At 54.0% G+C, this 21062-nt stretch overlaps 6 protein-coding genes across 6 annotated transcripts; 4 read left to right on the top strand and 2 right to left on the bottom strand.

Moving 5' to 3' along the window:
• Positions 1–44: 44 nt before the first annotated feature.
• Positions 45–2265, top strand: CLAFUR5_03039 (PAN2-PAN3 deadenylation complex subunit PAN3; the record flags this gene model as incomplete). Its single annotated transcript, XM_047902187.1, has 4 exons — positions 45–171; positions 228–282; positions 336–642; positions 697–2265. 4 exons carry the CDS (start codon positions 45–47, stop codon positions 2263–2265), a joined length of 2058 nt encoding a protein of 685 aa, XP_047757637.1.
• Positions 2266–3289: 1024 nt separating this feature from the next.
• Positions 3290–5654, top strand: CLAFUR5_03038 (Dual specificity protein kinase lkh1; the record flags this gene model as incomplete). The annotated part of the gene is made up of 4 exons (XM_047902186.1): positions 3290–4282; positions 4343–4531; positions 4591–5092; positions 5149–5654. 4 exons carry the CDS (start codon positions 3290–3292, stop codon positions 5652–5654), a joined length of 2190 nt encoding a protein of 729 aa, XP_047757636.1.
• A 550-nt stretch (positions 5655–6204) lies between these two features.
• On the top strand, positions 6205–8715 carry CLAFUR5_03037 (Anaphase-promoting complex subunit 4; the record flags this gene model as incomplete). Its single annotated transcript, XM_047902185.1, has 1 exon — positions 6205–8715. The coding sequence occupies one exon, from the start codon at positions 6205–6207 to the stop codon at positions 8713–8715; it is 2511 nt and encodes an 836-aa protein (XP_047757633.1).
• A 239-nt stretch (positions 8716–8954) lies between these two features.
• Positions 8955–11577, bottom strand: CLAFUR5_03036 (uncharacterized protein; the record flags this gene model as incomplete). Its single annotated transcript, XM_047902184.1, has 3 exons — positions 8955–10636; positions 10705–10827; positions 11472–11577. The coding sequence occupies 3 exons, from the start codon at positions 11575–11577 to the stop codon at positions 8955–8957; spliced, it is 1911 nt and encodes a 636-aa protein (XP_047757632.1).
• A 1480-nt stretch (positions 11578–13057) lies between these two features.
• On the bottom strand, positions 13058–15631 carry CLAFUR5_03035 (Transcriptional activator protein acu-15; the record flags this gene model as incomplete). Its single annotated transcript, XM_047902183.1, has 2 exons — positions 13058–14306; positions 14358–15631. The coding sequence occupies 2 exons, from the start codon at positions 15629–15631 to the stop codon at positions 13058–13060; spliced, it is 2523 nt and encodes an 840-aa protein (XP_047757635.1).
• A 3720-nt stretch (positions 15632–19351) lies between these two features.
• CLAFUR5_03034 (Adenine deaminase) lies at positions 19352–20493 on the top strand (the record flags this gene model as incomplete). The annotated part of the gene is made up of 2 exons (XM_047902182.1): positions 19352–19726; positions 20011–20493. 2 exons carry the CDS (start codon positions 19352–19354, stop codon positions 20491–20493), a joined length of 858 nt encoding a protein of 285 aa, XP_047757634.1.
• Between the last annotated feature and the right edge of the window lie 569 nt (positions 20494–21062).

Genomic DNA, 21062 nt, shown 5'->3' with positions numbered 1-21062 from the left:
GCTATACCAGGACGGCTTGATGAGAATTCAGTGGTGGGAATGACATGTCAACTATGTCTGGTGGATCAATGCGCATTGCAAGCAATGCTGGACGGCAACGCTACGAAAACCGTGCGCCCATCAATTCTGTACTCTGTAGAAATGGGCCACAGTGTAGGAAGCATCTGGAAGGTTAGCAATTTGAGGCAAAATGGACGATGGGCGTGAAGCTTATCACTGTTCGCCAGGCACCTGCAACTACAACCACGATTTTGGCTCCGGCGCGCCCAATGGCCTCAACGTGTCAGTCCGGCTGTAAACTTGCCTGAGGTGCCTATGCTAAAGATTGATCACAGGCCGAAGAAGTCTCTCAACGTTGAGTCACCGTCTTTCACGCCTAAGCCTATGAATGTTCAGCCTGCGAAAATTGGCATATCGCCAAAAGCCGCCTCTGCCGCTGCATTCACTCCTCGTGGATCTGGTAAGGCGTTGTGTGGCGATGTCAAAATAATGCTGACTTATTGCACAACAGGTTCTGTCACACCAGCTGCCGCGTCGCATTCGAAAGAACACTCAGGGGATTTCAACCCACAAATGACGTTCCAACCATCACAGCAATTCCAGGAGTTCATCCTAAGCCAATCGTTCTTAGCATCTTCGCAGGTCAGACTTCTACAGCATGAGAAGAAGACCAACAATACTGACAGTAAATTCCAGGTTGACCATGCGCCCCAGCTTCAACAGCAACTTGGCACTTTTGGCGATCCTTTCCTCACACACCAAAGCATAGAAGCGGCCCAGCTCAATCCTTATGCGCAACAAGCACCTGCTCTTGGAGGCCAGCCGTTCTTCCAAGATGCCTCTAGCTATAAACATCCTCTCAATTACCATCTCTACGCCTCCATCGGTCCCCGGCGGGAGAATCTGATGCCTCATCAGCGTAGCACAGCAGACTTCTTCCTGCCCGACAACCTGCGAGAAGAGTTGCAACAAAAGTCGGAAGCGACTCTGCAGACATTCGCGAATAGTACTCTGCCTATGAATGTGGAGTACTTCCACTCCCTTGTCGCACTTGACTCGAACAATACAGGGAGCAAGACTACATTTGGCTACCCGAGCTGGATCTATAAGGCGGATTCCAGCCGCGATGGACATGTATACGCTCTTCGGCGGATTGCAGGCTTCAGGTTGACTGATGAGGCTTGCATACGGACAATCAACCACTGGAAGCGAATTTCAAACAGCAGCATTGTGCAAATACATGATGCTTTTACCGGCAGATGGTTCAACGACAGTTCCTTGATCATTGTCACAGACTACCATCCGAAATCCCAGACATTGGCCGAGAAACATTTCTCGACAGGTAGAACCATCGGCAAAGCAAGTGCGCAAGTGACACAGGAAGGCGAAATCTGGGGCTACATTGTACAGATGGCTAGTGCCATGAAGACGATACATGATGCAAGCTTGGCGGCACAGACCATAACGCCGTCAAAGGTTCTGCTGACATCTAAGAATCGCGTGCGCCTGGGAGCGTGTGGCATCCTTGACATTTTACACCACGGCCAGGACCGTGATCTGGGCGACCTACAGAGAAACGACCTTCGAGATCTAGGTCGTCTGATTCTGGGGGTTGCCACTCGTAACGTGGCCGCTCATCAGAACATACTGAAGGCATTGGAGCAGGTCAGCCGATCGTACAGCGAACGCCTTCGCTCATGTATCGCTTGGCTGCTTATACCTCCAGTAGCAGTTGATGCCACGGGAAGCTCAGCCCCACAATCAGCACCGGAATACAACATCGCTGCGTTACTTACAAGTATCAGCGACAAGGTCTTGACGGCGTTTGACAGCGTGCTGCACCTCGAGGATGATCTCACATCAAACCTAATGCGGGAGCTCGAGAACGGTCGCCTGGCGAGACTACTGGCGAAGCTCAACGTTATACTTGAGCGTCCGGATACCGGCAGTACTCCCAATGCAACGACGAACCCGGCACTCCTCAACCAGCCCGGGTCAGCGTGGTCAGAGACCGGCGAGAGATACTACTTGAAGCTCTTCCGCGACTTTGTCTTTCACCAAGTGGACCCTGAAGGTCGGCCAGTGCTTGACTTAGGGCATATCGTCACATGCCTGAACAAACTGGACGCTGGGATTGATGAGAAGATACAACTCATCAGCCGCGATGAGCAGAGCATGTTCATCGTGAGCTACAAGGAGGTGAAGAGAGGATTTGAGGCTGCATGGGCGGAGATCAGTAAAGCGAGTAACCCAAGTCGACGTTAGATTCGAGAGAGGAGTTGGCGGCAAAGTGATAGCAAAGTGATAGGTATGCCCGCGTACGTAGCGGTCATTGAATAGATAGAGTGACTGTGTGGGCGGAGCACGTGGTAGTGAGAATGCAGATAACTGCGAACTTCTACGCTTGTGCGATCTTCGTGATCTGATGCAGACAATAAGCAGTGTCGAGTAGCATGGAGAAAGGTCCATTGAACATGCTCCTGTCATCTCATCTCACATATGGCGAGAGGTTTGCAAAAATAGTGACGGAGTATTTGCCTTGGTCCTCCCACTGCCACGTGCTACGGATCGGTTTCAAGGTACGGCTTCACGTGTGCGTGTGCTTTGAAAGCAAAGTCGCGGCAGTGTATGCTGGCAGTGGGACGGCTGTCAGGAGATGTGCATGTCGGTGGAACAGTAGAGTGCTAGCGAGTAGCTCGCGAGTCCATGTCAAGCTCGCACAAGAGAGCTTGGAGATGACCTGGACAGACAACGTGATTACCTTCATGTTAAGCTCGTCTCAGCGTGCCCTTCAATATCCGTGCTGACGCTGTTGGGCCAAAGCGACGAGACTGTGAACAGCGAGCCGTGCATACTGTAGCACGTGTCAATAGCCAATTCGAGTCAATTGTGAAGTGAATGTCTGGTCTGTTTTGAGGCCAACCTGGAAGGTTGCAGGGTCTGTGCCTCTGTCCTTCTTCCGACCGGCGACATCGACTAGTCTCTACCCATTGCTCAGCATCCACCCAAGCCCACACCCACCTCTGCTCCTCCACGAGAGCCCTCCCACGCCGAGTGCAGACTACACACCCATCCCTCCGCACACACAACCGACTACCGCCAGCATTGTGCTAGCATGCAGCGTTAGCACGCACCCGAGCGGCGTCGCTGCAGCTTGTGGTCCCAATAGCCGTACTGCGACCAGGTCATCAGGACGAGATTTCGCTCTGCCGGCAGCGACGTCTCCCACTCCCTCCTCCAACCCCTCCCAGCAACACCGTCCATGACCGTCTAACCCGCAGACACCGTCATGTCAACGCCACAGACGCTCACGCAGACGCTGCCGCCGCACCAACATCTCGACCACCGCCAGCGGGCGTCTGGCTATCTGCCCTCGCCGCAAGACCGCTACCTCCCGCCTCCCAGGCCATCGAGCAACCTGAGCAACGGCTATCACCACAATATCCCGACCCGGCCCTCGAGCAACTTGTCGAGTCGCCAGCTTCCTCCTCCGCCGAGGCCTGCCAGTGGCATGAGCAACGGTGCATACTCGCACGCCCACAGCCAGTCACGAGCAGCTGAATACGGCTACTCCAACGGCATCACCCAGCAGCTCCCGCATGAAGATCTAAGACGCACGGAAAGCAGATCCGCTCAACAGTTACAGCAGAGACAACTTCCTCCTCCGCCACCCCAGCACCACCAGTCGGCAAGCACATCACGTGCGCCAGCTGCTGTTGACATGCCGGCAACCTACCACAACCATGCTCAACAATCCGACAGCGCAGAGCGAGGGAGGAAGCGCAACAACAAGTCTCCTGTCGATTGGGTCGCATTCTTTGGTGGGAAGCCTCCAGCTGAGATCATCGAGATTCACGATGATGATAGTCCGGCACCTCCAGCGACGATTCAGCGACCTCAGCAGCAACCCACCACCAATGGCTCGAGTAGCTCAGGGCATGTCGATAAGAAGCGACGTGTGCACGGAGGCAGCGGTGAGGTAGCGGCGTACAGCAACAGCAACACGCCATACACATACTCGAATGGTGCCTCGACGGAAAGCTTACAAGCCACGACCGCACCCACATCCCTAGCATCACAAGCGAGCACGGGTAGCAAATACGACACGACACAGACCGGACAGAAACGAAAGCGCACTACGAGAGGGTCAGATGCAGCGCTGAAGAAGCAGGAAAGTGAGCGATCCGGACCCAAAGGTTACCTCGCAGAGTACGGCGAGTACGTACCTCCACCCAGGCAGGCCAAGAAACAGAAGGACGTTCAGGTGCCTGCCATACACGACGTACGTTTGCCGTGTCAGGCTTCACTGGGATGCGAATGTGACTAACTTGTGTTCCCGCAGCGTCACAAGCCTACTAACAAGATTGACGATGAGGATGGCCATTACATCGTGCAAGAGAACAGCAGACTTGGCGAACGATACAGTCTCATATCATTACTCGGCCAAGGTACCTTTGGCAAAGTTGTGCGTGCAGTCGACATCAAGACGCGGAAGGAGGTAGCAGTCAAGATCATCCGAGCAGTGCCCAAGGTGCGCATCGTCCACTTTATCCTCATCACTTACGACAACCCGCTGACAACTTGAACCAGTACCGCGATGCTAGTCGCATCGAGCTACGAGTCCTGCAGACCTTGCGTGCTGCCGATGAACACAACCGAAATCGATGCATTCAACTACGAGACTGCTTCGACTGGCGAGGGCACATCTGCATCGTGACACCTCTGCTTGGATTATCGGTCTTCGACTTCCTTAAGAGCGGCGGCTTCGTGCCTTTTCCAGGCTCACATATTCAGGCATTTGCACGACAGCTGCTTGGCTCTATCGCATTCCTGCACGACCTCAACCTCATTCACACCGACTTGAAACCAGAGAATATTCTACTGCTCAACCATACGTACCAGACGTTCACCTACAACCGCAACATCCCATCGTCAAGTACTTTGACCTCGAGGTCAGCGAAGTTCAGGAGGGTCCTGCTTAGCCCTCAGATCAACCTCATCGACTTTGGTAGTGCTACGTTCGACGACGAGTATCACTCCTCTGTCGTCAGTACGCGGCATTATCGCGCACCAGAGATCATACTGGGCATTGGTAAGCTTCCCCTAGCCCTGACTCGAGATGAAATGGCGACTGATTTGCAATTACAGGTTGGTCACACCCGATTGACCTCTGGTCACTCGGCTGTATCCTAGTCGAGTGCTGGACTGGAGATGCGCTCTTCCAAACTCACGACTGCTGCGAACACCTCGGCATGATGGAAGCTGTCACTGGCAAGTCAATTGATCGTCACCTCATCCGAGAAGTATCGAAAGTCTCGAAACGAAACGATCGTAACTCGGCAGCCCGCTTCTTTAAAAACGGACAACTCAACTATCCCCTCCCTGACACCCCGCGCCAATCTAGGAAATTCGTGCGAGGGATGAAACGGTTGGAGGACATTATACCTCAGACAACACCGTTCAACAAGCTCTTTTTGGACCTGTTACGGAAAATTTTCGTGTATGATCCGAAGAAGAGGATCACGGCGAGAGAGGCGTTGAATCACGATTGGTTCAAGGAGTTGGTTGAGGATGATGGAACGGAAGCGACGAGGATACGAATCGAGAGGGAGAGGCTAGCGGACGCGAATGAGAGGGGCAGAGGTAGCCGGTAGCCTTGGCTGTCTGATGGGAAGTTTGGGCACAACTTACCATTTCGTGGTCCACAGGAGTCGGGATGATCTAAATGGGAAAGGAAAAGCCCGTGACAAATCCTTGAGAGCCGGAGTTCTTATGATGGGCTAAGCTCGAGCTCGATTGTTGTTACCCAAGACGAAACGAAGCGATGCATTGCATTTTTGGAGGGACTACTGATCCCGAGGCAGTTCGGACGGCGTTGTAAGGGATGGGAATCTTGTTAAGTTCGTTCATGTCTAGGGCTCTTCACTTCTCGACAGAGGACAAGCCAACACCCTTTTTTGCATAGCTTGTGCAAAGTGGAATGAAACCAGTGAGATGATCAGAACTCATTCGTGACAGTTTTCAAGTCAATGAACGTATGTGATGGTGAAGATTTACTGCGCTCCTTGGATACTGTCACGTGTTGACGCGTCGTCACGAATCGCGTCTTCTTCGGTGGCACCTTCCCTTGTCCACATATATCTCATGTTGAAAAAACAACATCATTGACACGATGAACTAATAACACCAACACCAATCGATGCCATGGACATCCAAGCACGATACCAAGGGCCTGCACTACCACAAATTTCCAACAAACGTTCGCACTCCGCAATCAGATTCCCGTTCACAGCATACTCAGATGCCCACGATTTACTAGCAGTCGTCACGACTTCCTGGGATGTCAGCGTCTTCCGCATAGCAAGTGGCCAACTTGCCTTCACTGTTCGACAAAAGAGCAAGACTACGGAAGTCACTGCCTTGGCCTGGAGACCCGATAGCAGCTGTCTTGGCGTCGGCTGGACCGATGGCACCTACGGCATTTATGATGGCGGGCATGGGAAGCAGATTGCTCTTGGATCCCTGAAGGCCGAAGGAGAGGAAGAGTTATGGAAGCTGGACTTAGCGCTGAACTTGGAGGAGAAGAAGCCCGACGTGGAAGTTGAGCATGGGAAGGTGGCGTGTTTTGGGTGGATGGGCCATGATCTGAGCCAGAATGCACCCAACCGACCGCAGACTGGACTGAAGACTACTGAGGACTGGCATGATGGGGTTGAGGATGTTGATAGTGCCATTGGCGGCATGCAGAATCACGGCCAAGCATTGCCCGATCTTCCAAGGGCGATCACGACACTGGATGTTACGAAAGTGCTGCCGAGGCTGAGCACGATACCTTCGCACTTTACGATGCAGCAGAAGCAGGTTGCGGCGGTGAACAAGTTCAGCACCCAGCAGGCTACCGACAATATGTTCTCCCAGGGCGAGGGAGCGTATGCACACGAAGCTGTGCAGAGCTTGGTCGTTTGTCAAGACAGTGGCGAGTCGACTGTGCTTTTGGACGAGACTGTCAGAATTGGGACCTGCAATGTGCAAGGCCGCCCGATTATACATGCTGCGCATTCAGAAAGCCCAAGTCACGCAGTTCTATGCCAGCACGACGGTCACAGCCACAGTCTCAGTCTGATTGATCTTCCTCTACCGACACTTGGCGGGCCTGTACTTCACGTCATCACCTCCAATACCAAACGGATGCAGACCTTGTTGGAGTACATAGTGCAGATAGCACGGTGTATGGACCACGACTGGAAGACGAACATCATTGTCCAAAATCGATTCTTCGGGAGTCTAGAAGCCTTGCTCGAGAACACAGACGAGCCGAGCGCGGTCGCGAATTTGTATCATTTAGCCATGACTGGAGCATATAATCCGCAGCTCCTTGAGTGGATATCCGACGTGATCAAAGACCAGAACCAGAAACGATGGGACCAGGTCATGTCTGCTCTCTACACCAATATCCAAGCGCATATCTTCACCAACTTACTGCCTGCACTTGATCGAATCACAATCGCAGTAACGACACTAAGAGGTCTCGCTACGCTTCACGAAGGCTCGAGCAAATTCGACTGCGAGCCTGAGCTCTTCAGCAAGATTCTCGCACCCATCGACAGCCTCAGGCTCGTAGCTCAGCATATGCAGTCGACAATCCAGACTGAGTACCGGCAGTTCAAAGCCTTTCTGCGATGGCTCAAGATGCAAGTCGAGATTTCTGTTGCGGAACCACTATCTGCCAGTGCTCTCGAAGCTGAAGATCGAGAAGTGCCGAACCTGGACTTCTCGCTGATCTTACCGTTTATTCAGAACTCTCTGAAAGAGAGCAAGTTGAAGACACATATTGAGCAAAGACCTGGCGTGGAAGGTGAGTGTAGTCGGGATGAGTTCTTCGCGAGTCCGATCATCCGCGATGTGGACTACGAGAAAGCAAAAGTCGTACTCAAAAAGCTCGAAGCTCTGCAACCTGGTGAGCAGTTACTCTGGAAGGAGGTTGAGGATCCAGCCGCGCTACTCAACATCCCTGCCCTGATCTGCGCGCTATCTGGACACATCCGCGTGGCGTTGAAGAAGATCACAGAGTGGCAGAGTAGAATGCTGCAGAAGCCCATCGAAATCCCGCTAGATCTGGACAGTAGTGGCAGTGCTGTGGTCTCTGATATGAAGCTCCGTCCAATAGCAGCAGCAGCATCCTCATCACCATCACCATCAAAAGAGGAAGGCAGCATCACAACCATCCTCCTAACCCACAAAGACCACATCGAAACCCTCTCCATCACCTCCTCAACCTACGCCTTCTCGAAACGCCTCTCCACCCAACCACCCGAAACTCAATCTCACCACTACGCCCTCCCCAGCGACGCCGAGATCCTGGACGCGAAATGGGTCCCACGCCACAACGTCTTCATCACTCTCCTCCGAGCCGACGATGGACAAGGTAGAATCTTGCTCCATCCACAGACTCCAGGAGGGATTAGCCAAGACGCGCAGCTTCTTCATCTTTTCCCTACGAATGTGCCGTTCAGACCGATGAAGATGGTGGTTGGCGGGCGAAGGAATAGATTGGCAGTTGTGGTGTTTGGGAATAGGGGAAGGGATTGGAAGGTGCTGGATTTGGAGGCGGGGTTGAGGATCTCGAGGATTGCAGGAGAAATATCGGCGAGGAGGCGGGAGGAGGGTGGTGCTGGTGACGGTGAGGGTCATGATGGTATGGAGATCGATGCGTGAACATGAGATCGGCAGTGGATATGTGAATGGAAGGAAAGAGCTGTACAAGCTACATCTTAGTGGCTACTACTACTCCTCATCGCACAAGCGCATGCTCATACATAGCAGTTGCCAAAGCTGCATGTGCCCAGCGCGCAAAAGACGCCATAAAAGGGACAAAGTGGTATCATAACGTCCTCCCATCCTCTCCAATAACCCAACACGCACACAAAGGAACTCATCATTCTGTCCAGGTCCACCTAGAACCTCGACCCACTCCCCTCAACCCTCCTCATCTCCTGCGGATGCTGCTGTCTTGCCTCAACCGGACTAACATCGTACCTCTCCCTCTCGTCCGTTCTATCCCTGTCCCGTCTTCCCACCTGGCTATGTCTGTCAATCTCCTGGACGTTGTCGTCACTTTGCGCTCCATGCATAGTAATCCCATTCGCCGCGCTCTCCTGTCGCCCCATATACGACGGTGTAACCTCACTGTTATGCCACGCCCCGATTGCGGGTCGCTGTGGGCTCGATGGGGAGACGAGGCCTTCACTAGATGGTCCTGTATTCATCGCGCTGCGCGAAAGGATTGGAGATACCATGCCATCAGAATCTGAGTACGCGTTCTCAAGGTCTAGGGTATTCTTGCGTGCGTGTGCTTGCGCGAAGGTAGGATCGGGTTCGATGTTGAAGGTTTGGAAGTCGACGATTTGAGGTTTGTGGGGTGGGAGTTTGGGTGGTGCTTGTTGTGACTGCTGCTGTTGTGGGTAAGAGCCGTAGTGGGTTGGTTCGATTGCTAGAGGTGCTGGGTTGGGGTTGTGTTCGACTGGATCGGCGAAGGGGTTCTGTTGTGGTGGAGAGCTGCTGCGTTGGCCGGGTGGGGGACCTGATGGGGCGCTGTAGCCTTGGAAGTGGGAGGTGTTGCCGTTGCCGTTGGTGTATGCTGATGGTTGCTGAGAGTATACAGCTTGTGGGGGTCCAGCGGGTGGTGCTGCGAACATGCTGTGCCCGCCGTTCTCTGTACCTGCAGCAGCGTTATTCGGACTGGGGCTTGTTCCCAAAGCCCTCCTCGCAGCCAACACCGCCCTCTGGTGCCTTGACATGGCCAAGCTCAACTGCTCATTCGTCTCGATCAACGTCTGCATCGTATCATGATCTGGCGCCGGGTTATCACAATTGATGAATCCCTGCATGCTCCTCTGCGCGCTCTGACACCTCTCGCTGAACTCTCTCAACAGCTCATTATCCAGCACCTCCCCACTGGGCGTTGTCTGCACGAACTGCAACAGAATCTTGGCCGTATTCTTCGCCTCTTCCACCCTACTCGCCAACTCCCCAGCACTGGGCAGCGTTCCCCTCGCTCTTCCCTCTCTCCCCATCTGCTGCTGCTGCGGCGCGGACGCAAACGCATTCGCATCAAAAGCCCGACTCTGTCTAAAACTCGCGCCCGCCCCCTTCTCCTTCCTCCACATCTGGAACAGCAAACCAAGCCCCTCATCCTGCTGCTTCTCCGCCTCAAGACTATCCAACGTCTCCCTCATAATCTGCTGCGTGCTCGGATCGCGACAGTTCCTCAACAAATCCTTCACAACACCCACGAAGCTCTTGTCGAAATTCCTCGTAAACGTCGGGCCAGGGTTGTCACACAGGATACGAACCAGCATGATAGCATTGTACTGGACGTGTGGCTGTGGTGAGTACTCTTTGCCGAGGAATTTCTTAATCTGGTGGGCTGCTGCTGCTGCGGCGGAGGGGGAGGATTCGGCGGATTCGACGATGACGGGCAGGTGGAGGACTTCTTCGCCGCCATTGCTGTTGGAGCCAGATTCGCAGAAGGAGCGGATAGCGCGCGGGGCGTTGGCTTCGGGGGAGTCGACGGGTGCGTTGTCGAAGTTGTTGGCTGTGCTGTCGCGGTTGGATGAGGAGGCTCGTTGCGATATGCCTGGGTAGAGACGAAACTTGTCAGCTTCGCGTTCAGCTATGCGGCGCGGACAGCTTAATTGGTCTTACTCTTGGTGCGGTTCAGGAGACCTGTGAAGCGCTTCATCTTGACTGTACGTCGCGCGGCAATGCCAACGGAGCTTGAGGTGAGTGCTGTGATGCAGGAGGCAGGAACGATCGTGGGCCGAGAAGCTGGAAAGCGTAGCAAACAATTAGTGCTGATGAGCAGAGAGAGCTGCTCCAGCTGTACCGAGCGAAAGGGACCCTCGATTAGCCACATGTAGCATGTAGGCGGCAGGGGTCTGCGGATCCACTCGGCAACCTTGCACCACCACGTTGACCCGCCAAGTCGGGGCCACGTCAATCATTTACATGTACGCTTCCTTCTACAATGCTGCGTCAGACTCTGATGACGAGACCTACTACAGTCCTGGGCATACTTTTTACAACCCCTGTTCTTCCACCTTTCCTCATTAGGAAGGATGTATCCACTGCTTGGCGTAGCTCACCACCTGGTGTGTCCTCTATAGTTGGCTATTACTGCCTCGCAGCGTTCTCGCATACTCTTGCATATACGTTGTATGTCCTCAGGTGTGAGCTTGGCCCATTCTTGATAGTGAGATTGAAGGTAGCAACACCTTCTGAGATGGACATGGATAGCCGGAAGGGGTTAGCGTAAATACAGGGGTTGTAAAAAATATGCCCAGGACTGTACGAAGGACATACGCATTCTCCGACCACGAGACATGTAGCCAAGCCAAGCCAAGACATCACGCCAAGTTTCTGAGACACATTGATAGGTACTCTCATATCTCATTGCTCATGCTCATACGTACTGTTATCTTCGTCCTCTTCCTCGTTTTCAAACTTGAGATTCTGCAGTGCAGGGACAATGCTCTGTCTACGCTCCTTGTCGGTAGCGACCTTGCCCAAGTGCACCATCTTGACTGTGTTTGTAGCGGGTCAGCTGTGCTGTGATCTGTATGGGTATTGGTAGGAGTCAATAGAAGTCCTCAGACTGCTCAAGCTTGTCGAGGAATAGCCTGAGCTGTAGGAGGAATAAGATAGCAGAATTGGGGCACGAGAGTGAGAGAAATGTTACATGAACGGGAGGAGACGAATTTCAGGAACAGGATTAGGAACAGGACCAGGAGCTTGCGTGTCGCTCTTACCAACGCTCGAGGCACGTTGCCACGAGCAGGCGGTGACCACGCAGTGCAGGAGCTAAGGAGCGGGAGTCTGCGGACAGGTCCATCGCGCAGGTCCCTCGGTAGTGTTGTGCATCCGTGATGGCTTGATGGATTATAGCCGTGCTAGGCCTTTATGGACCACACCATGGCCTACGGATGGACCAGATAGCTTAGCGGGTGGGGCGAGCCTGCAGCAAGGACTGTTCACCGAAGAAATCGTGTTTTGCTGTCGGCAACCTCACTGTCGATACCGCATTGGGCGTTTTCCTGCGGATCACGGAGTACAACACTACCCCTCGGCTCCCATCAACTGCTAATCAATGTCAATCAATGCGCGGAAGCCCGACTTTTTTGGTAGATACTGCCTAACCCTCCCTAACCACCCTAACTTCCCTAACTACCTTAACCCTGACCCTCCTAACCCTTATCCCTAACCTCGCTGAGGTGTTGTACGTAATATAGGATACTCGTTGCATGTCGAGAAACTTCTAGCTGAATCAAAGTTGAAGTTCAGCTTGAGAATCAGGGTCCAGATTTCAGACTTTGGGACATCTGGCGCAGCTGGGGGACCTGCGCTGACGAGATCTGCGAACGCACAACAAGCCACCATCCCACGCGGCTTGACTGAGCTTGGTTGCTGCCGCCGCCAGATCCCGGCCTATCCGTCACTGGAGAAGGAGCTGTGTTTCAATAGTGGTGCACTTTCTTGGAAGGGCTTCACTTGTGTCATGCTATCGTTAGCCATGATACGATCTTGCTTGGCAGAGCAGCCATACCAAGCAATGATGACCATGCTGAGGTATGCATTGGTCAGCAATACTTGGTCATGCCCTTCATGCGGTTGAGACAAAGGTGCTGTGGATGCCGAGCAGACCGCTTGCAATGCTGTCTTCCCGTCACCTTTAGACCCTCTCACACTTGAAGCCTTAGCGAAGAGCTCCATGAGTTCTTGAGAGCATCAGCCAGCTGCCTGGTAATCGTTCCGATCGAAAACACGACGAAGCGTGTTGTATGTTCCTTGATAGCTAAAAATGTGAAGCCACTCTATGCCTGGCATGTCTGTATCATGCTCTCGTCGCTGCACTGCGACACTCACACAGCCCCAGCGCCATCCATATGGACCGATCCATGCAGCCCACATCTCACACCCACGACTCAAATGCCATGCTCTTCGTCACATCATACATGAAGTCTAACTTTTCCCTTCCTCGCCGAAGTTACTATTACACAAATCACATTATGTCTTGGATGCTGATTCTACCAGCGGCACCATTGGTATTTCCATTGCTACTGCTCCCGTTGCTGTTGGCATTCGGGTTCGGCGACTGAGAGCCTGGCTGAGGCAATGGTGGTGGACCGAGGCTCGATGGCTGAGGAGGCGGAGGGGGTGGCGGATAGGTGCCTGGTGCTTGTTGATTGGGAGGCTGCTGCGATTGTAGCCTAGGAGGCTGTCCTTGTCCTTGGCCTTGCGGGTCCTGAAGCAGTTGGTCCAGTGTCCGCTGGATGTGCTCCCACCCACCCCATTCCTGCACTTCTCGGTCCGACAAAGTGCTAGTCGATAGTTGCTCGGCCTGCAGAGCAGGTTTCTCACCACCACCTGTGCCGTTGACTATAGCTTGTGGCTGATGAAGCTTTGAACCAGTCTCGCTGCCGGTCCAAGCCCATGCGTCATCGGCGCATCCTTGCATGTCTCCGCTGGCATATGCGAGCATCTCTTCATCTAACTCCAGGTTTTGAAAGCTGGCTCCTGCCCGTAGCCGTCCGATGAGTTTGTCGAGAAAGAAAGCCAGGAAACGGCCGCAGCCGACATTGTTCTTTCGCAGATCCCCAATCGCCGCCGAGACGTGACTGAGTGTCAATGCGGCGGCAAACTCACCTCGCAAACACAGGACCAGTTCGCATCGCCAAAGATGCGTGCAGAAGAACGCAGGACACATAGTGCGCACGCGACCAGCCCAGTTGGCCATATGTCCTGGAGATAGATATCCTTGACCCGGCGATGTGGATGGATGTTGCAGAGTCCTCTGAACGTAATGCGCTGTATCCTGAGCCACTGACACACACCTGTCCAGCGCATCTCGCCTCTCGCTTTGTCTACAGGCGGGAGACAGATTGTGCCTGTACAGAAAGAAGCGTTGTGTCTGGAGACTGCAGCCTGCGGTGAGAAGACGTGGGTCAAGAGGCGCTTGAGATTGTATGGGATATGGATCCGGCCAAGATGCCATTATGGATTTGAAATGTTCGTCGCACATAGCCAGAGTGGAGGCAGCAACAGTCGGAGACTTGAAGCACTTTTTGACTTGTGCAGTTGTACGAACAACTGGAATAACGGCGAGCAGGCCGCTGGGAATGGTCTGGCCCGGAGGAGGCATGACGATGCCGGTCGGCCTTATACAATCATCGTCCACAGGCACAGGCTCGCTGACGTCGCAGTCGTCGTCGTCGATCAAAAGAGGTCGGCCGATTTCGAGGGAGATGATCCTGCCAGGTTTGTCAGTAATTCGAACGTAACACGCAACACAGAAAATCTACCTGTCCCAGTTGTAAACGCTCCACCAGACTCGCCTGCGCATTTCCGTCTCCAGTGGTGGATATGGCCCGTTGTCCGTATGCAGTCCTATATCTTGCGAGATCCTCACTGCTGCTCCGAGCCATACCCATCCCGGCGATCTCAGGTTCATTTCCATAAAGTAGATGCTGCAGAGCAGGCTCACTCGAACATGATCCACAGTAAGTTCGTCGCTCCAGGTATTGACGCTTGATACTGCTTTGTTGAGGTATTGAGCACCCTCTGATTCCTCACTGGTATCTTTGGATACTGGTTCCATCAGGGTCCCGCATGCTAGCACCGCGTAGAACAAGGCGACCCATATGTGCCGACATTGCTGAAAACTTCCTGTGCGATAGAGCTCTTCATACTCCTGCACGAATGTCGGCCAGTGAAGGTGAGGCGCATAGACATGCACAGAGCCACGATAATGTGCAATCAAGCGATCTGCGACGTGCTTGGGAGGCAGCGCATGCGCCGCGTTGGAGAATGTGGGCTGTGGACCAAACTGTCTGTAAGGCGGCGGTGGTTTGAAGATGCCCTTGCTGTACGTACGAATGTTCTTCCTCACTTCGTCGAATGCTTCCAGGGCAGGTGGAGCTGGACGGCGCTCTTTTGCGGTAGTCTCAGGCAATTGTAATGCTGGCACATTGGGTGGGTTGGCATTGACATCCGAAGCTCCGCCGTCTTGAAGCATGCCTCGTAGCTGGTTGATCTGCTGCTTCGCCATTGACAGCTGCTTCTCCAAGTCCTGCACTTGCTTGATAGACGACATTCTTCGGTTGGTCTCCTTGGTGAACTGGCATTTGACGCCACGACTCGAGCACTCGGAGCAGCTCGACATATCAGTAGCATCGCACTTGACTTTGCGCTCTCTGCAAGCATCGCAACTGGGATCCTTCCTCCGCTGCCGGTAGGCTCGCTTTTGCTGGGCGGATAGCGCAGCTGCTGAAGCATGCGTCGGTGAGATTCCTGGTGAGTCGTTCATGTACTGATCTGCCATGAGTCCAGCTGGTCCTGCACTCGAGGGCACATTTGGATACGGAAACGGCTGTCCCATGCCATTCATGTGCGCCTGCATGACTGCTGGAGAGGCAGGCATGTTCGCCAATGGATGTTGATCGGGAGCAGCATAGGGACCGGCGCCGTGCGCGTGGCCTGGCGCAGAGCCATGTGAGGATATTGATGCCGCGTAAGGACCCGAGTTCCGATGAGCTGAAGGGGGCGCCCCCGGCGGAGGCTGCCCATTACCGTCCATGTGGGAGACTCGAGTGGTATGCGGAACAAGAATCGCGCAAAGTCAGCCTCGATCTGCGATCCGACATGCAGTGAGATGGTCTTGGTCACAATGGCGAGAAGTCGAAGAAGAAGAAGGGATATGGTGCAGGAAAAGGCTGCACGAACGCGCACTCCACTCACAAGCCCGTATCTCGTGGGAAAGGTCCGAGTCGGCGGTAGAGGGAGTACGTGAGTGAGTATACAGGTGGCAGGCGCCGAGGCTCAGTGCAGTTGGAGGTGTCCGGGAATGTTTGCTCGTGCCTGGTCAGCAGTGCAGCAGGTGAGGCAGGTACCCTGCAGCGGCGGCAGGTGGCCTGGAGATGGTCCTGCGTGTCGGCGAGAAGGAAGTTCTTGTGAGTCGAGACGTCTGGGGTCGGAGAATAGTTGGTCGGCAGGCAGGAAGGTAGTCGCCCACCTAACACAATTAAGATGTGCGCACCAGGTCCGGGTCGAGGGTGTGCCAATGACGAAGCTAGCAGGCCATTTGGCGGGCGCGTGGCTCCCCGGCGCAGATTTCGGAATGTTGCGTGGTGGCAGTTCGCTAGAGGAGTGGTGGCAGAGTGGTGGCAGAGTGGTGGCAGACTTGTGGCAGAGTGGTGGCGTGGCAGACTTGTGGCAGAGCGCCCAGCAGACCGACCAACGCTGAGCCGCCTTCACGTCGTCGACGCTCGAGGCGATGTCCTCTCACAGGCGAGAACGCTGCACAGGCCCAGCAGGCACGCACTTCGCACGCGACGCACTAGAACTACCGCTGTATGTACATCTGAACTTCTCAGGTGCCTGTGTCTGTGATGAGCAAGGGATGGACGGTGTAGACCCAAGACACCACCGGTCGACGGCTTTTGCGGCTTGCAGAAGCAAACTAACATCGTAGCGTACCTCTTACAGTGTACACTGACCAGGGGATCCACATGGCTCACAGCGACGAGATCCCAGGCACACGGACGCAAGATTCAACCTACACAGTACATTACACTGCCGGGCTCCCTGATCAACACTGTTCGAATTCAGCCGATTTCTTCCACACCCGCGAACCCATTGAATCTGAATGATCGACAAGGTTCCGTCCGACAAGCTTTGAACAACTCGACTCTTCCGACTGCCGGATGCTCTCCGACACTGATGATCGGCGCCGCCCTGCCTGCTTTCTCCAAAATCTTCATGCGCCTGTCCATGCGGCCGCCCGATGTGCCCGACCTGCCCGACCCTGGCTCGCCTGGGCAGCAGGCAGGGGAGATATACGAGTTGTGTTCTCGTCTGTACAGCTGCACGGTGACCACGCCACTGCCAGCGCCAACCGATCGCCTGCGAAGGGAGCAGTTGTGGCGCTCAATTCCACGCGAGAAGTATTCCAGAAGGATGTGAGGCTCTGCTTGTCCGCAGCCGAGCAAGCCAATCTCGGAGTCTCGATTACAGTACAGCATGCTTTGGAATGAAGTGGGGGGGGTGGAAATCATGCTCTCACGCAGAACCCTTCCCGCTTTCGTCACTGCGACATGGTTGGGAAATTCGCGAAACAGACCAGGCACTGAGGGACGGTAGTGTGGCTCGGAAGTTGCCTAGTGAATGATTATGCACATCACCCTGCTGATGCACAGATGGACATCTTGATATCCTCGGAAAGGAAGGTCTCACAGCAGCGATGTCCCGTGAGCAGTAGGAAGGCAACCGATTGCGGGTAACCGCCTGCATTGGCTCGGCAGTGCTGATCAAAGGAGCAGCAAACGCGTTTTGTCACGTCTCCCAAGTCGTGACTTCTCACGACATGTTCAAATGAAAGCAACAGGGCATTGATTTCAGCACAATCTCGAACAGGGAGTTGGTTTATGCTTGTACATCCCACTTTGCCACGCTATGGCGTTTGCCTATTTTGAGCCGTGGCTCCACGAGGCGAGACACCACGTGGCGCGCACATTTCATCTGAGACCTTGAAAGTACGACGGGAGCCGATGCCGAACACTCGAGACCGCATGTGTTGTGGCAGCGGTGCAGCGGTGCAGCGGTAGCAAATGCGTGGTTGCACAGTTTAGTGAGCACAGAGCGAGCTGCTTTGAGCTGATGCGCAACCCAACCGAGTCAACGCAGCAGCTGTAGCCTGTGGGAGCAAAGGATGATCCCAAGATCGACAGCACTCGGTTGTTTCATCCGCCGTTTCGGTAGAGCTGCTCAACATCCCAACCTCGGAGACACGGGCACAACGGGTGAGGAACTCCGAGACATACGCGACTTTAACAAAGGCAAGGTATGCACGACCTGCAAGGACAGCTATTACCGCTGGTCCTTGAGCGACGTGTATTGCCATTTGTCATTTCATCCCAGGAAGCGCGTGGAGATGCAAGTCGTTCTATGGCCCAAGGCATGGTGGCTTGATCGCGCGTGACCGAGAAAGGCCTGCGGCAACGATGCCTGCAGAGTGCAGACTGTATTAATTTGCGAATATGTACAGTACAAGGCGAAAGTTTTGCTTGACACTTCATCGTGGCGCGGCTACTTCCCAACGTGGACTCGGACCAAACGACCTGATGCTGGCAGTTCTCGCCATCTGCCGAAAGCCCTCAGCCACTTCATGGGTAGCTGAACGATACCGAAGCATACGAACGCACACCTGCTGGAAGCGTCTTCAATCACATGATCGTGACTGATGAAATGAAATCGAGACTTTGAATCAAGAACCTCCCGACACCCTATCTGTACCAGGGAGGCGGATGGCATTATCCTGCTCACGCCCGCCCACCTCATCTTTCGGAGCACGGCGAAATCCTCAGAAGCAGGACCTTTGCAGAAGAGAACGTGAAAAGGTCGTAGAAAGAGGACACAGTAGATTGTGCACAATCTCCAAAAGGACACTGCAGTTTCTGCTGCTCACAAACCTCTTTCTCCACTCGAACCTTCTTCACCAAACATCACCAAAACCAATCTTGACGGCGACCAGGAAACCATTCGGACCAACGACCGCACAGACAATAACCTAAAGCCAAGATAAGTAACGGTGCATCCCTGGAACTTGGCCACAAGCTTCGCCGCACCCCAGCTCGGATTCTCGCGTTCCGACACATGGTGTTGCTGGCTTGTATCAATTGCCACACACGCTCAAAATACACGATATGTAGCTCAAGTTGCTCAGAATAGCATCGCGAATATAGAATTTGAGAGCCTGTGGGCACTATAGTGGGCTCCATGGTGTGTTGTTGTATGTGGTGAGGTGGTGAGAAAGCAAGAAACGCGTGAATCTCGACACGGGCGCATGAAGCTTTGGTGGGGCTCTCACCAAAATCCCATGCCGAAGCGTCAACACCAACCTCTTGGCAACACAACGTGTTTTTACGCGATATGAGTATGCAGAACATGGAAACAGATGGCTGCGAACACGTTGGGAAAAGAATCAAGTTGATATGAGCGATATTGGTGGTGTTGATGATAAAAAGTCACTGGGGTGCGGCGATTGCTGGGGTGCGGCGAAGCTTGTGGCTGGAACTTGCTGTACGTACCCAGCAAAAGCCACTCAACCGAGAGGTTGCCACGTGGTTGCATCAAAGAACGGCGTGACACTCCCGTCCAATGATGTAGCTTTCGCCTCGCCTGCGGCCCTCGTCGACAGGTACAGTCGCTTCACTTGACTGGACGACTTCTTGTATGTCCTATCACGCCAGCCTGTTCCCCCCCCCACGCTGACGGCTCTCTTCTCAGACACTACTATTACATGGGCATGAGTGTCCTTGTCGATGCCTCGGACTTCGCAGCTCTTGCCTGGGACTACTTTGAACATGCCGCTGCTGACGGTGTCGTTCACGCAGAAGTGTTCTTCGATCCTCAGGCGCATCTTTCCAGGGGTATATCGTACGAGACGGTCTTGGCTGGGTTCAGCGTTGCTCAAGCGCGTGCTCTAGAACAGCTCGGTATCACCAGCGAGCTCATCTGCTGCTTCCTCCGCCATCTGCCAGCGCCCGATTGCGAGTTGACGTTCGGGCTCGAGGAAGTCCAGGCTAGCTTCAGGCGAGGTCAGGTGATCGGTGTAGGTCTTGATTCCAGCGAGAAAGACTTTCCTCCTGAGCTGTTTACTGCTCTGTATCAGAATGTAAGTGCCTGCCATGTCACGAGGATGACTCAGTGACGGCTCTTCCAAGGACTCTCGACAAAAGAGGTGGGCGCCTACGCAAGATTTTGATGTTGTCATAACCGCTACAACACAAAAGGCGCAATGGCCTGTCAAGCAGAAGCGATGTCGCTATCCTCAATTGCCAACACGGCGTTCAGCTCCTTTGTCGAGGGTCCTTGTGCCGTGTCCTAATCTGCTGATGCTGCCACTTATTGGGTTATGGGCTTCCAACGAAGTCCCCTCTGTATACTAACAAATCGCAGGCCAAGTCGCTCGGGCTGAAGCGCACAGCGCACGCTGGTGAGGAAGGACCATCGAAGTTCATCGCAACCGCGCTTGACAGTCTCGACGTGGAACGCATCGACCATGGGATCCGATTGGCAAAAGACCCTAGCCTCTTGAAGAGCGTAGCGGAACAAGGCACGATGCTCACAGTCTGCCCTCTCAGCAATGTTCTCGTCCGATGCGTCTCCACCGTCTCGGAGCTGCCGATACGAAAGTTCCTAGACGCCGGCGTCCACTTGAGCATCAACAGTGACGACCCAGCATACTTTGGCAACCACTACATCCTTGACAACTACTGCGCCGTCCAGGACGCTTTCACCCTCAGCCTCTCCGAATGGTTCCAGATCTGCGAGAATAGTATACGAGGCAGCTGGTGCAGCGAGACGAGAAAGGGGGATATGTTGACCAAGCTGAAAGATGTCGTGGACGAATGGAGGGGACGAGAAGCGACAGAGTTGTGAGAGGCTGGGTTGAGCGGGCATGTTGTTAATGATAGCGATACGAGAAACGTCTGTCTCGCCGACAACCGAAGCTTCGATGAAGGGTCATGGATGGAAGGGAGTGAGCCGGAGGCCTGGAGCTTGGGGCTTGACAGCTGGAATACGAGACGCCGTCGGTTCCAAGATTGGAGCTACCTCCTGAATCAGACGCTCCTTGAGAAAGCAAGGTTGGTCAGGTTATTGGAGCCCACGAGCCGTGATAGGTTGCAGAGTGAGACCGCCAGTTTTAGGCTGCACTGCATGAAGCAGTACCTGGCCTTCTGAAGGACGGATGATATCAGCGGATGGAAGAAGTTCAAGAATGCCATCCATACCTTTGATAGAGTTGTGGCTTCGCTTGTGAGGCATGGTGCTAAAGACTCGTGCTGTGCACGTGCACAGTGCGATGCTGCTTTTGGCAGGTGCCTAGATGCCTCAGGTGACGCGTCTTGGAGCGTTTCGAATCGGATATCAATAGACATAGATCTCTCCACTATTGGAACTCTGTCCTCTGGCTGCATGCCATGCGTCTGTCTTAGCTTTCTATCGTA

This window comes from Fulvia fulva, chromosome 2, assembly GCF_020509005.1.
Source record: "Fulvia fulva chromosome 2, complete sequence".
NCBI classification, from domain to species: domain Eukaryota; kingdom Fungi; phylum Ascomycota; class Dothideomycetes; order Mycosphaerellales; family Mycosphaerellaceae; genus Fulvia; species Fulvia fulva.
This window is presented reverse-complemented; position numbering and strand designations above follow the sequence as displayed.